The sequence below is a fragment of the Anas acuta genome, chromosome 4 (genome assembly GCF_963932015.1).
Source record: "Anas acuta chromosome 4, bAnaAcu1.1, whole genome shotgun sequence".
NCBI lineage: Eukaryota > Metazoa > Chordata > Aves > Anseriformes > Anatidae > Anas > Anas acuta.
This window is the reverse complement of record NC_088982.1, coordinates 61,222,038-61,237,679: the sequence shown is the minus strand read 5'-3', so window position 1 is coordinate 61,237,679 and position 15,642 is coordinate 61,222,038. Positions and strand designations below refer to the sequence as shown.

At 41.3% G+C, this 15,642-nt stretch overlaps 1 protein-coding gene across 8 annotated transcripts in view; it reads right to left on the bottom strand.

Annotated features, from left to right (window-relative positions):
• RUFY3 (RUN and FYVE domain containing 3) overlaps positions 1-15,642 on the bottom strand; it is a 54,394-nt gene that overhangs the window by 15,736 nt on the left and 23,016 nt on the right. For all 8 annotated transcript variants that reach the window (XM_068679267.1, XM_068679262.1, XM_068679263.1 and 5 more), the window contains 9 exons: positions 8,979-9,152; positions 7,540-7,657; positions 5,651-5,752; positions 4,525-4,648; positions 3,815-3,876; positions 2,443-2,508; positions 2,270-2,339; positions 1,268-1,360; positions 421-501 (listed from right to left, as the gene is read on the bottom strand). In XM_068679267.1, the coding sequence (XP_068535368.1) occupies positions 421-501; positions 1,268-1,360; positions 2,270-2,339; positions 2,443-2,508; positions 3,815-3,876; positions 4,525-4,648; positions 5,651-5,752; positions 7,540-7,657; positions 8,979-9,152 (890 nt within the window). The remainder of the gene's footprint in view (positions 1-420; positions 502-1,267; positions 1,361-2,269; positions 2,340-2,442; positions 2,509-3,814; positions 3,877-4,524; positions 4,649-5,650; positions 5,753-7,539; positions 7,658-8,978; positions 9,153-15,642) is intronic.

The window sequence follows — 15,642 nt, the reverse complement described above, 5'->3', positions numbered from 1 at the left end:
ACCAGCATTACTAGTAAAGAGTCAGAAAGCACTACCTGAGTCCATCCTGATGGAGGGGACTAGTGAAAAAGCTGGCAGACTTAATTTCCTTAAAAGGTTCTGCTCAGGCATTTTATTTTGCACCAGCTGAACACAAGGTACTGAGTAACAATTCAGACAGTGGCAATATCCTTACCTGCAAGGGGGATGTGTCAGACCTAGAAAAGCAACTGCGCTGCTCATTTTGAGAAAGAGACCTTGAACTGATAAATAGTCACAAAATTAACATTAATTCTGACAAGACTGTCTCAGATCAGTGAGGTAGACAGGCAGAAGTGACAGTAAGCCCCTGACCAAACATGTTGAGAAGTGATCATCTAGCATGGAGTAATTATGTGAAAAAGCCATTTGTAGTGAGCTTCAACCTCACGCTGTCCTTACCAGCCTCAGCTGAGTCTCTTCCTTTAACTGTTTCCGTGCCTCAGTCAGTGCATGTCCATCTGCAGTTCTGTCTTTAGTGACCTAAGGAAGAAACCCAATTATCTTGTCATTATATATGCCAGTAATCCTCACATTTGGTGATTATTTGTTTTTCCCACTTCGAAAACAAATTCTGCAAGTATCAAAACTCAGCAGCTCTACTCAGTTAATGCAGCATGCAGCAGCTTACGCGAAGTGACCATCTCCCCAATTTCGCCAAGCTGCTCAGTGCAATTCAATGAATATGAATAAAATGGACAGACTGTCTATTTTCAGATCTTCGACAATATACTACATATGGTTACAAAGTCTCAGACAAATATCTGATGGGGTTTAAAACCCATAACAGATTGTCATAGTTACTAGTACTTTCAGCAAATCAAAGAAAAGATGATAGAGTATTTCAACATCCTTTCCTGCCCCTTCATTTCTGAAAAAGGTAGTATTTCAGGCCAAAAAAAGCAGCACTCCTACCTTCAATATTTTATTTTTTTTTGCCAACCCTTAATTGAATCATCCTTCTTCCTGTCCCTTCTGACACCTCCACCCAGCAAGCCACGAGCATGCTGTGTTAGCTTGCAGCTCTGCACATGCTCACTGTTTCATCAGCTAATGCCAGGCACGATTTACTGTGGCCAGGGTCCATCTGTTACCCTCTGCAGAAGGCGCACCCGGAGTTACTCTTACTTATTACAGATTTCCGTGAGATACATAAGGAAATTAAGTCTCTTCAAAACACCTACTCTACATCAAGTTTGGGCTGGAACTGCCCAAAGGGTTCCAGAATCATCTACACACACACACACACCTTACGATTGGACTCCAAGATGTAAGAACTTTCTTCTTTAACCCGCTCCATCTCTTCCTGCAGTGTAATAATCCTGTTGTTTGCAACAGCAAGCTGTGAACAAAACAGAACAACAGTAAATGTACCAAACACACAATTGGCAGGGTTTCTGTCCCCCTCTAGATAGATTTCCTGTATTCATTTGTTTACATTCCAAGTGAGAAAAACAAATAGTTGAAGTGACAAAAGACGGTTCAACCCCTGTCAAGAAAGAATTTCTATTTCATATTTATACTGCCAGGGCACTGAGATGTCCTAACCAAAGTCATTCTGCTGAGCTAAGTGACATGCTGACAGAGACGCTGTAAAACTTTTAGGATGAGAATTACTTTCACCCATTTGTCGTGGGAACTGACCTGTGAAGATTTTATTACATATATTCCATTATTAATAAACTGCAAAACCAAGTTCAAGACACAGATTACACTTACAACTCACATGCCAACTACCTTCCATGCTCAGATTGAACAATGTTTTATCCAGAAAGACTTGATTTCTTACAAATCATGACAGGCTAGAGGAAAAGTTATTGCTATGTTTCAAATAATATCTTAACATAGTAGTAAACTTCTGCATCTATCAAAAATAAACAGAAGTTTATAAAGTTTTTCATACCATCTTTATGTCTCAAACCTTGTCAGCTATATGGCATTTGAAACCGCATCCATTGTACAATTTATTTTAAGGCATTTTCCAAAAATCAGAAAGCACTCATAAGACTTCAGAAAGAAAAAACAGATTCAATTCAGTTTTGATTTTTAACATACACATTTAGCTGTTTTCTACATCATATTTAGTTAGCAGCAACAGTTAACGTAATTCCTTGGCAGCTCAGTTATTCCAGTTACATTATTAAACTGACATCATTACTTACACCACAACTCTGAAAATAAATCCTCCCTTACCATTTCTACACTTAATTACACAATGCCAAAACATCAGATGCTTCCCTATTACACTTACCTCCTCAGTCAGTTTAGTATTGGATTTTTCTAAGGCATCCACTTTTGCCTGTAGGTTGTTCACTGTAGCACTGTTGAAAGGAAGAAAGCCTACATTAATTCCTTCTTTTTTTTTGTAGTCTCATTTCTATTGTGCTATACTATATAACAAAGAATAAATACATCATGTATTACCTTAAGTGTCTGTTGAGTTCTTCTACATAGTTCTTCTGGTCCAAAATAGCAGTTATCTGACCATCTCTGGAAAAAAAAAAATCACTCAGCTCAGCCAGAGCATAGTCCTTTCATATCTAAAACCAATGACTGCGTGGCATGTTTGTGGAGGCCCCAAGCAGATCAGAAGGTCTTCTCCACCAAGCCAAAAGATGACGAGACAGAGAGGAGCCAACCCTAAGTCATTCAGCCTACTTTTAGCATGCACATATCTAACTATGCTACCCATCCTGATCACCCCACAGGGGCTTCTGGCCCAGCTCCACACTCCACAGAGGGATGGAGGCAAACCATCATTCTGAATGCTTACATGGACAGAAAGACAAGCCGAAGAGGAAATAGCACAATTTCTCTTTGATCCTAAACCTCAGTATTTGTATTAATAGACCTAAGAGACACCATTAAAGGTCTAAGAAGAAATGCAGCCAACTGTTAATGTTCAACTAGACAACATTCAGGCAGTTTGTCACACATGAAATGGAAGGATTAAGGCAAAAAATGTTTTAGTGAGTACAAAACTATTTTGAATTAAGAAACGGCTTTTACTACTTTTATATGGGACAAGAGTTATCTTGCCAAAATTCATTCAAGGAAAGCCATCAACAAATGTGCTTTTTTGCATGCATTTCCAGCAGGAGATCCAAACTAAAGAAGAGATCTAGAAATGACACTACAGATAAAATAAAGGCAATCAAAACACCAGACCCTGAGGTACAATAATTAAACATGTACTTGATTTCAAAATGGCAGAACCTCTTAAATAAGAGGTTCAAAAGTCTCAGAAAACCACAGGACTGTATCTGTGTGTCAGTGTACCCACACTATTTTTCAAGATCTTGCTCTGAAAGTTGCATAGCTACATTTGTGTACACTGGCACAAGTATTCAGAACTATTACACTTATGATCAGTTCCAAGTGGAGAATTTATTTAGGGATGGTGTGGTGCCAAAAATCAACTGCTATCCTGCCAGCTGCACAACTGGTAAAGGCTACTAAGCTGCTTACCAAAAAGGTTTTCAAGAATGGCAGACCTAACTCAGCAAAGGGTCACTGTTAAGATACTGTCATCTTCCTAAATTGCCAGTTAATAAGGAACACAGAACTCCTGGGACACCTTCCCCTCCCCTGCCACCTCCCAATACTTCCAGTATCTTATTTATACATTGTTTTTTCATAGAGGAACAATTCACTCTAAGCAATGTTTTAGTGAAAAATTTAACAGCTTGCGGGGCAACTTGAAATACTTGAAAAGTCATCAAGAGATAACAATTTATCTTGAAAACTCGAAAGGTTATCAGGAGATGACAAGCAGGACTCTCATGCGTGTGCTTACCCTTCATTGCCTTTTGTGCTGTTCCCATCTTTCAAATACATTGAGAAATCAATAACTCCAACCTAGGGAAAAAAAAATACATTTTACATTAAATTCTTCTCTTAAGAAGAAACACTGTTCATAGCTATGGAAGTTCAGGGTTGTTCAGTTAGAACATCAGCACATGTTGTATTATAACAAAGATTCATTATACCAGTAATCTAGCCAGAATGAAGGAAAACATACCCTCGTTCAAGCAAGAATATGCTAGCAGAAACAGCAAGCTAGCAAGCAAGTCTTAGGAGATAAGGACAAACATTATCATCACTAGAACCATAGATTGCTTATGCAAGCTGTAACGTAAGTGCACGTGGGCCTTTCTCTTTTGTTTAATGGCTACATTGATCTAGTCACATAGCAGGAGTGAACTACAAGATCAGTCCACTTCTCGCCCCCTTTTTGGGAAAGTCCATCCCAGCACTCTGCTTTATCTTCTTCTACATTTCACACCACAGCAATCCAAATGCAGACCGCATGAAAGCATAACAAAGAGAAAAACAAAATCTTGAATCTCTGATGCCAACTAACTGATGAACACTATAATGGTAGCAAGCTTGTATTAGTCTTAAATCACTTATAGAAAAAGATATGAACCTCAGATAAAGTCCTCTACAACAGAAAATTAGTCCAATTTAAATGAGCAGAAAAAACATTAACAGAACACCCAGTACCTGTGAATCCAGGTCTTCTCCTTTCATGCAGAAGTTTGCATCAATGACATTCAAGCCTACTAGCAGGCCAGCAATGATCGCACCTTCTTCTTCCATCATTAGTGCATTAGGCTCATAAAATTCACTGCAGGATGGACAACAGGAGAAAACAAGTGTTGCATCTTTTAAAATTCGACCAGAACATGGCCAACTAGAATGGCTTTTCTGGTATTTCATACAATAATAAAACAAGCTCAGGCTTAACAAAAATCAGGCAATAACACAAACTACACAGAAGTGTAGTCCTGTCAATGAACTGATGCTCTGACCAAACATCTCCCAGCACAGTACATCTTGGGGTGAGGCAAAGACCCAGTAAGTAGGAGATCTGGGCTCTCAGCTATTAGAAGGTGATGCAAAGTAAGCATGAAAGTTGAGCGATATCAGAGCACAGTGAGGATTCAAGATTGAGGCTTAATGTTAGAGTTTTACAAATAGCATACTTCTACTGCTCCATTAAATACTTCTCTAACATAAGACACCACATTTTCCAGTGGACAATAGAAAGTTCTCCTTTCCAGCCCCAAGTCAGCTATGGATTTGCATGGACAGACAACAACAACAAAAAAACCTACTTGTTTACGTAAAGAAATATTAACATATTTATTAAATCCTACTACTTGATGTAATCATAGCAGTTCTAATCTGTGGATTTGCAATTACCCTAAAAACTAACTGCTGTTTTAATGAATAGGGAAGCAGACAGAGAGAAACAAAATGACTTGTTCTTAGTCAGATGCTGATGAAGTGACAAGGTCAGAAACAAGTCCAGGGCCAAGATCTCACAAACAAGAATACTGCATCCCATCTACACAAATATTTTGCCCAAGTCACCTCTTTGGAAACAAAATTTTTGTTTATTCTAACAGACAGACACTTGAGATAAGGATGGCAAAACGGCAGCTCCTGAATCAAGAAAGAATATTAAGCATTTATATGCCTTCAAAGGAAGCTCTACATTTCACAAACATTACCATCACATCAGGAAGAGTACACACACCCTTACTTTTTGGGTGTAAAAGATCTTAAAACAATCTTACAATAGGGCAGAAGGGAACCTTATCTAATCTGAGAGTTCACTACTCACCTGAGAAGATCCTTTCTGTTAATCAAGGCCTTCATGTATTCTGAAAGTTTCTTCTGCATTAGTGCCAGACGAAGCCAAGCTCTTCCTCTACCCACAGGTGTCCTACAAAGGCAAGAAACAGAAGTTACACACAAACTGCAATATGCACTCACAGACAGCTTTAATAATCCCATTGTGTCTGAAGTTTCTGCACCTTGAAGATACAGCTGCCATTGATGACAAGAGGGATATACAAGGTATTTAAGCATTAATAGTTACAGACAAGTTTATCATATAATCATAGAATGGTTTGGGTTGGAAGGAGCCTTTATAGAGACCACATAGTGCAAGTAATTATGTAAACAATTATCTAAAGAATTATCACTGCTTCTCCCCTAAATCTGTATTTGTTACTATCTTAACAATATTTTCCTGACTTCACTGGTGCTGAATGGTACTACACAGAAGGTGATTTACTGAAGCAGATGAACTCTAGTTCAAATACAGTTTTGTATACAGCAAATCTGAAGAATGTGTGTATGTTCAGCTCAACACCGATGCCCAGGCATCATTTCTTCATGTAGGTGTTAAGCCTGCTGAGAATCCACAAAGACAACAAAATCACAAATTCACCAGTGATCTCTTCAAGTGTTTTGCTCATGAATGCACTCACAAGATGCAATAGTGTATAGTCACAGCCCTTCCAGCCCTTCTCCCCATTTCTCCTGACAATCTGAAGCACACAGCTTTAAAAAAATATGAGAACTCATATGCTGCATCACAGCTCTGGCTCCTCTACCCTGGCACACTGGCCAGGAGCCAGTATCAGATGCTCTAAAGGAAGGTGTTCTATCCCCCCATGTTGAGCAGTACCCTGATTAGAAGGAAATTTCAGTATCCAGCAGTCAGCTGTCTTATAGCAAGCAGCATGTGGAGCACTTTATTTTCTAATCTTAACCAGTATAAGTAGCAATTGCCCGTGGAAGTCATCTTCGTTATTCCCTGTTGTGGTCTTGACCTCACTAACACATGACACTTCATAACCCAAGGGTTAGTATGTATACAAGACCGTGTTTTAGAGACCTCTTCCAAAGCTGTCCTTTATTTTATGTCACGTTGCAGTTTTCTGGTACAACAGGAAAAGGTAACAGGAGCTCTGGCATGACACTCCTAGTGCTCCATGCTGATCTTGTAAGCTGTTCCAGGCAGAATCCTGAACAGTCCTCCAGTACAAGCACCTGTCCATATGTACTTAGCTTGTTACTAACCCCAGATAAGCTGTTATTGAATATATTCACCCTTTTTTTGAGCAAGGATGATCTGATTCTTAGTCATGATGCTCATACAAAAGTTTACTCAAACTTTTTAGCTATTTTCTAGACTGAAAGCCTTCACACTAACAATTTTTTTTAGTAATGGAATAAGCAAACCTCAATGTGATATCTGAAATGACTATGCAACTTTTAAGAGCAATATATCCTCAAAGAGATTTCTTTACCACACACTAATTATCTTCTCCACCTCTGTGAGCCTTCCTTTTACACAAACTTTAGAAGTTCATCTGAATTTATTTAAAAAGAAAAATGACTTTTGTAACTTTTCTGCCAATTCCCTTCCTCTGCAGTCAGGGAGTCAGTAAAGACTGACACGTTCCTAAGACACATTGCTAACCATAAATGAGTGACAAGCAATGTACTATCGTCCATGAAACCCTTGAGCTTAATATAAGAAGTAACATATCCTTCTCTCTCCTTCTGTAGTTTCTTAATTAAGGAAAACAAAAAGACTGAAGAACCATTTATATCAACAGAACATGGCTGATTATGTTTGTCCCCCTGGTTCTCTTCTTCAGGATCCTTCTTACAATTAAAAAGAAAAAACTTATTTGTGCAGTAAAAGACTATACTTACTTCAGACCTGGGAGATCCTTAACACTTGCTGTAATCTCTGCAGCTTCAGGAACAAGTTTTTCTACTAGTTCTAGAGGTCCCCAAAATGACTTATTTTGCCCAAGAAAAGTCTTTTTGGCTGGAAAAGGGAAAGATATAAAATTAGTCCATTAAGCCTTCGTTGACTATCTGCATTCTCAAACAAGGTCAGAAGCCAGTGAACAGTTGACAGAAAGATTCTACTGGGCAAGTACAACAGATTACTTTTTCTGCTCAAGTGTGGCAATTACTGGCATCATTCAAATAAGGCAACAGGAGCTCGAGATGGATGCCAGGAATAATTTTACACATCCCAGATACTGCAAAACAACATCCAGTGATAACCAACAGCTGAGATTCAGTGCTAGTGGCAAAGGTTGCTCTCAGTGTCCAAGTTACATGTTGCGTGCGCAGTAATTTTCCCTCACTGTCCATCACATTACATGGAAGAGAATTGCATCACTTTGAATCCAGTCTTTTGCCACAGCTTCCAAGAGCTTCTCTGTACATCCTTTCCTCCTTTGGGAAACACTTCTAATAACCCCTACATTTTAGAACTGTTTCTAATAACCCCTGCATTTTAGAACTGGAAATGAATTTGCTTCTTCCATAGTTTTACTGCTACTTCACAGCAGCTGTAAGGAAACTGAGAACTCAGTTAACTTAAAACCTGCAGTAGGGACACCAGCAAACAGATAAACAAAGCTGAGGAGTATGAACACTTCTCCCTTGCACAACGTTACCTTATCCAGTGCAGAAATCGCTTCATCAGCGTGTAATGCTGAACTCAACTAATAAAGCAGCACTGCAGGATGTACATACAGGCGCTGAGAGGGAGTTTAATATCCCCTGCTTTTCATCCCAAGCTACTATCAAGCAAGGGCGGCAAATGAAGTAGCATGATACCGGGCAGTTTAAGTTGTGACTCCATATTGTAAATATAAATATAAGCTCTGCCTGTCATTTTAAAAAGCAGCTTACATGACAAGAGCTGCACACAGCCCAAATCCTTGATTTTGGGAGAACTGAGAAACGATCTCAGCACTACACCTCCACTTCCAGCAAGAGGACCATTGCCCCTCTGAACCATGAAGACATGTAAAAAAAAAAAAAAAAAAAGTGGAGTTGTGATCTTGCTGAGGAGCCAACTTTATTCCTAATGACTTAGTCATATTTGAGTCACATCTGCAATGCTGTTATAACAAGTGCCAAGCAACATCAACAACTGAACTTTTCACCTTTGCTATTACATCTCCAGCAAGCATTTTCTTCTTTCTGTCACGTCACCTGTGATCATAACAGACATCCTGCTCTCTTCAGCCTGCTGCTGAATACCAAACCAGACCCTGAAACAAGATTGCTCTTTCTTGCTCCTATGCTACAACCAACAGCCCGGGAGGACTCCTCTCGAGGAAGGTTACCTTTCAAGCCATGTTTAAGGCAATGTTCCATCACAACGAAGAACTGCTGAAGAGGTGCATAGTCAGAGTCCAGCGTCCTGCCCAGATTAAGTGCAGATTCGATCAACCCCTTGATACTCAGTTTTGCCATGTTCATCAGGTTCATGCGTTCATTAGCCATGAGATAATTAGGATCTACGGAAAATAGAAGAAAAATACTGTTGAGTAACAGAAGTTATTTTTAGTACAATAAGATACCCCATCTCCCTCTTTCTGTCCCCCAGCTTGAAGATGTTTTTAGTGGCAGTAACAGTTTGATGAGAGGTGCTCTCCACAGGTCTGTTCTTGAGAAAAGTCAAAATTAACTAGCACTTTATGATGAAAGCCATACTGACGTGGGAGTAGGCAATATATTAAGGGTTTCCTCAATACTTTCACTACAAAATCCTTAATTTTTCAAGAAATCACAGTTTGAAGGCTGATGATAATATTGTGCTTTCCATCTTGACAAGGTGTTACTGAATGTTACGGCTGTCCCTTGCTCTAGCTCGAATCCCCAGCTATATCCAGCAGCTACAATCCAATAAGAACTCTGCAGAGGTGATTTTTTTCTTCAACCTACAGCCAACCATGAATCCTCTCACACTTAATCCATCAATGTTCTTCTCTATCAAGTCTTGCATCTTTCATGACTTTTTTTTTATTTGGGTGTAACAGAGCTAATTCACCTTGCCTACGGGCCTTGTGCCCCACAGCCTTTCTCTGGCACAGCACAACATGCCAATGCCAACACAAAATGCCTCTCTTCCCAAACACCTTCCTTCCCAACACCTCAAGAAACAAACTTTTTTACAGCGTTACTGTCCTGTAACCAGAGTGAAACTGTCATGCATCCACAATACAGCTTGCTCAAGCTTTAGGCCTGGAGACATACAGTAACAGAAACAAATCCTTGCTGTTACAATAGAGTTGCATCAGCTGCAAGTCTTCTGTTTGCGTCTGCTCCACCTGCAATCTCATACCCAATTTTTGAGCTCAAGTTCCTCAGCACAAGCAGCAGCTCCATCCTTGTAAGGCCCATTTATTCTGGGGTGCTGTAGACAGTGGCAGACCAATTTACCACTTTCGCCACTGAGTTTATTACACCTAGCAGAAAAAAGGTGACCTCAGAGCATCTAAGCCTGGATGCGTACCCAGTGCTTAGATATGTCACCCACTGTACTAACAAAACGTGCTTGTGCTCAGCAAGCAATTAAAACAAGTAAACACCCAAGACAGAAATCCTTGAAGGATTTCAATAAAAACTGCATTTCTGTTGCAGAGAACACAGAGGAAAGCAAGGCTAAGTTAGATGGCAGAAGCCACGAAGATAACTACAAACCCCAGCAGTGGAAGAATTGACATGGCTGCTGCTGCTACCACCCAGCACTATCACTTACACCCATGAAGTGACTCTCGCTGCCACTGGGGGGGCTCTCAAGCTCTTTCTGGCTGCTCAGAGATTCCCTCTCCTCAACACTCAGACAGCTTAGAAGGTTCCTATGTCTCTCTCGCCTTGAAACATCCGTCATTGTTGAGGAGGAGATGCAACCCCCATCCTCAGTGGATCTCCTCCCCAAGTAAGCTCCTGCAGAAGCCTGGGTTTGTCTTCAGCGTATCTGCCACTGACTAGGCATCAAACCTCTGCCAGACACGTAGACCTGAGCTGTCTGGGTTTGTAACAGCTCCCATCTCCCCCTGTCCATAGCAACATGAGGGACGATCTCTCATCCTCTACGACATAACAACCTAGCCAAAAGGGGTATGTTTTCCTCAGACTGCTGCCACCTCCTTTAGCAGCTGTTGTGCTGATGAAAGGCATCATCCTGCTTCATCACAGCGCCGATACTGATGAGCCCAGTTGCTCGTGTGTGGGCGACTACAGCCTCCTCGTCATCTCAAACATCCTACCACTGCGACGAGGCATCTTGTCAGCACTCACCACCCAGAAACAAAGCAAGGAGCAAAACTTCACAGAACTATAAAGGTATTAGAAATCACACTGATCCTGCTTTCAATTTTGGCCACCTCATGAAAGTTGAAAAGCACTGTAGGCCCAACTGCCTCTAGCTGATATGAGCAATATTTAATTTTAGTGACCTATGGCAGAATACAAAATAAGCAACAAGAGCAGCAGCTGCTGCTGTGTGATTGAGACTTCCTGCGCCAGACAAAGGAGGCAGTGAAAGGCACCTCGGGGCTAGGAAAGGAAAAGCAACTACTGAAGCGCAGACAGCCATCCCCAATCAAAGAACCAGAGAAATTATACAAGGGGATCAAAAGAGAATATTTGTGAAATCTAGGAGCCAGCAAAACCTGGGAACAAGCCGAACCTGCCTCTGAAGCACTCCACATTCAGGTTCCCATGGCTCCAAAGCTAGCTGGCACTCCACGTAGTGATGTCTGGGTACTGCTGCTTAGTTTTGCATGGCCTGTCTGCTAGCGGATGGGCTGCTTTTATCAGGGATGCTGATGGCCCAAGAAATACTCAGACCTAGCTCTGTGGCAATTCAGCTAGCAACAGTCAAGTAGCCCCTGTTAACGTTAAGGGGTGTGAAAAAATCCACAGTCCGGGGAGAGGGACCCATCAGGGCAGCTGCCACCACTCAAAGCTGGTACCGCAACTGCTTTGGTTTGGTCTCTTCAAGCGTGTTAGGACAAGGCCTCTCTCTCCTCCCTTTTCTTCTCCAGGATCAAGCAGTACCCAAAGCTGTCTTCTCTAAATTTCACTGGAACCATCCTGGCAGGTCCTGCACACAGCAGCTCCAGCAGTGAAGCCATCCAACGGAGGAGGAGAGCATGGAGCCAGTGCTAAGCAATGCACTGGTTGAAATCACCATTAATCGACAGCCACGAGCCTCATTTCACTCCAGGCCACATCTGCTGCCACAGAAGAGTGTCTTCGTTTTCAGAGAAGCACCAGACAAGTTCAGCTGGTCCTGCGTCTGCAGTCTTCTACTGCTGAGGGACAGAGTGATCAAGGCTCCTGGCGAGTTACGTTTTAACTCTACACTCTTCAAGCACTGATTGATTTGGCTCCCAGCTTATAAAAAGTCTGGGACAAGGCATTTGCAATTTATTTTCACCGTTTAGGTAACTTAAACTATTCGTTTAGCAACAAAATTCTTGCAAGAGCATTGGACTGTAGAAAGATGTAATTTAGTGGGTGAATTTTATTGCTTTTGCAGAACTACTACTATTTTATACTGATAGATTTGGCACTTAAATTGACCAGAATACCTGTTTTATGATTTGCAATCCATTTTATGATTTGCTGTGTAGCTAAGAGAACAGCCACCATCACTAGAAATGCAGGCCCAGGAAAATAAAAAAATATCAGATGCAATATAACACCAAATTGATTGCAAAAACATAATTTTTGTACATGCAGTTAAAAATACATTCAGCACTCCTGAGGATTCCCTTCTGTGCACTTCTGGATGATGCTAACGAATGCCACCTCTGACTATATCCATCACAGTTGCCTTGTAAGAGCACACGACTGTCACTACAGCATTTGCTTCTACCACAGCGGGCTGTAGGCACAAAATTACGTTTTGCTTGGGTTCCGTGGCTCAAACCCCTTCCAGAACCACCTCATCTACAAAGAAACAGCCAGCTCCCTCCCGCAGGACTTCTAGTATAGTTTTACTCCATTTACAGCGGACTAGACTGAAATCCTGTCAATAATCACAGATTCTAGTTCTTCTTCCCTATCGGGGCAGCAGCAAGACACAGGAAGATGGAGAGAGCTTCTATCCTTCCTTACCAGCATTTTTTTCCCCACTGGCCAAGGCGTGCCTGTAAGTAACGGAGCCCTGCCACAGTACTGAGCTGTGAGATGCTTCGATCGCATCAGTAGCGGGGCCGGCATCCAAAGTGATTCTGCTCAAGTGGCAAATCAATGGCTAATGCAAAATTAAAGAAACCTTGCAAGATACCTACACAGAAAACATTACTCAGGCTACAGCTATCAGCTTATTTGAATTAGGATTGATTCCAACTACACTGTTCAGAATTCAGGTGCTATTCCCCTATACACTCAAAGGAAACCATATACATTTCTTCCAGTACCAAGAGTTGCTGCCTCATGCAGACCCACGCTAAGGTCAAGGGTATGCTATGCTTCCTGAAGCAAGATGCGTAGTTTTCCATGAGTCAGAGGTCTGTGACTGCTGTGTATCAACCAGCTTCAACGCGACACTAATTAAAAAAGAAACAAAAAAAATGTGCATGAAGCACGTTCAAGGTAACTACATTCTTTCAACACCTCTAAAGGATAAGAGGTGATGAAGATGCAAGCTGATGAAAGCACTTAGTTAAAAAAGGGAAAGCTGGGCCATGTATTTAAGACTAAAACACAGTCACAGTCTGAAGAACTATAACACCATATCACTGAAAAATGTTTTAATAGCATTGACTAATTAAAGGCAGCTTCTTCATTAGTCTGTTGTGAATGATGGTGCTCTGTGTATGCACCTTATCCAAGATTTTCATCCTGTAAATAAATCAACTGTCATATGGTATAAAAGTACATAAAATCCCAAAGACTTATTCCAAAAATAAAGTCCTCAATAACAAATACCTTGTTATACGTGCTGCAACACGCACAACACTGGATTTGAGTCTAAAAGAGCAGGGCATGCAAGTAAAAATGACTTTCATACACTAAGACTGTTGAGGCAGCTTCAAGTCAACCCAGCCATTTTCTGCTCTGACAACCTGAACCTGGCATCAAGCTGAGATTCTCACTTCATGCCAATACCTTCTCCAACTTCCTCTCTCTGCCATTAACTGCAGAAAGCTCAACCTGTGTTGACCATAAATGCTACATGGTGACCTTTAAGAATAAAGCCTTGGTCCTTACACTTGGCCTTCCAATGTGGTCTGGATTTCAATTCAAGCAGTCTTAAATTCTCCAGACAATTTTGCTATTTAAAAATCATAGCTTCTACAGAACAGACCTACCATGACCATGCAGTGGTCATGATTGCACTGGGCTTGCATCCCATTAACATGGCAGGTATTAAATAATCTGCTCATCCTGTTTCCCTAAAACACTAAACTCTCAGGTGTTTGAAGATGTGTAACTCTGCCTTAATCATTCACATGCAAACTGCATGAAAAGCAAAGCATTCCTGAGAAGATTCCAGGAAAAAAAAAAAAAAAAACACTTTCAAAAGCATCCAAGAACCTCAGGAACCATCATTTTTTTAGACAGTAAAATATATAACTAGGAACATAAAAAGTCAAAGGAAAAGTCAACGCAATATTGGCTCTCAAAAGCTTAAGCTGTGACTGTGCCTCTAGGGACTTCCCTCCTAGCGACAATAAATTTTATCACTCCTCATCCTGAATTCCTGTAACAGATTTAAGAAGAAAATTAAGCCAGAACTTTGATCAAATGCAGGGACTCATGAAATGCTCTAAGTGCAAACATGTCTACTCAAAGCAGCACCTATTGATTAGCAAGGTTGTCCACATACTGACCCTATTTTAAAAGTCAAGAATCCAAATTTCCAGCAATCTGAAATTTATAAAGGCTGCTGCTGTGCACAGCAGAGAAATAACTTGTGAGCAGTTCATGCTGCACTCGGGTTAACTGAGATACATGGTTATGATGAAGCACTGGCTTTCACAGCAAACCAGCCAGCAGTGAGTTTCAGTTAAGCAAATTCACATTAGGAAAGACATTAGTTCTAGTTGCTCAGGCTCTGAAATCATGAACACACGTATAATTTGAAATAAATGCAAATTAAATAAACTTGAAATAAATCCCTAGATAAATTAAGGACTTGAAATGACTTCTTCCATGCCTCTGTTCTGCCATGCTACGTGATGCGGAAGGTGAGAAAACTCTCAAAAAGCTGAAGCTGTCTCTCTGCATATTACTGACAGGGAGTCCCATAACCTTCCTTGCCACGAGCCTGAGGACACCAGGAATTGCCATCCTTGTGGTCAAAGCCACAGAGGGTACAGGCACCTACCTGCACACCAGCTGCCCCAGGGCACAGCTTGGTACCTGAATTCAGGCTGACAGCAGGGGCCTGTGCTAACAGGATGACTTATGGTCAAGGTAACCTCATCTCCTCATTGCCACCCCAGCTTTAGTGGCAGCTGTTTCCAGCTGAATGGCTCGCACAGTGAGCTGGGGGCCAGGGGAGTACCTGCGCCCTGAGCTGTTTGCTTTTGGCATCTGATCCAGAGTCCGTCAGTCCTGATGGACAAATAAGTTCAAGCAAGCTCAGGCTGTTTCAATACTGCAAAAGCAAACAGGAGTTGAACATCCGTGTGTATCTTTTCAGCTTCTATCTCAGCTGGAGCTTTCCTGACACTCCCTTATATCCAAAGTCCTCACCTGCCTTCTTCTGCAGCACACTTCCCTGCCTACCACGGCCAAGAAGAGGGGATACACAGCTTCTGCTTACCGCCAACTCGCTCCCTCAGAGGTAAGCAGCAACTAAAATAAAAATGAATGAACGCTCACAAGTGAACAGTAGAGGCATGCCTGTTTCTACAGAAAAATGTTTTACTGCAATTTTTTACTTCTGCATTCCAAACTCAGCCTGCCTACTCTAAGGGACTGTGGATAAACTGGAAAGGAGCTGTACTAACACCACATTACCAACATGCATCTCATTTCCTG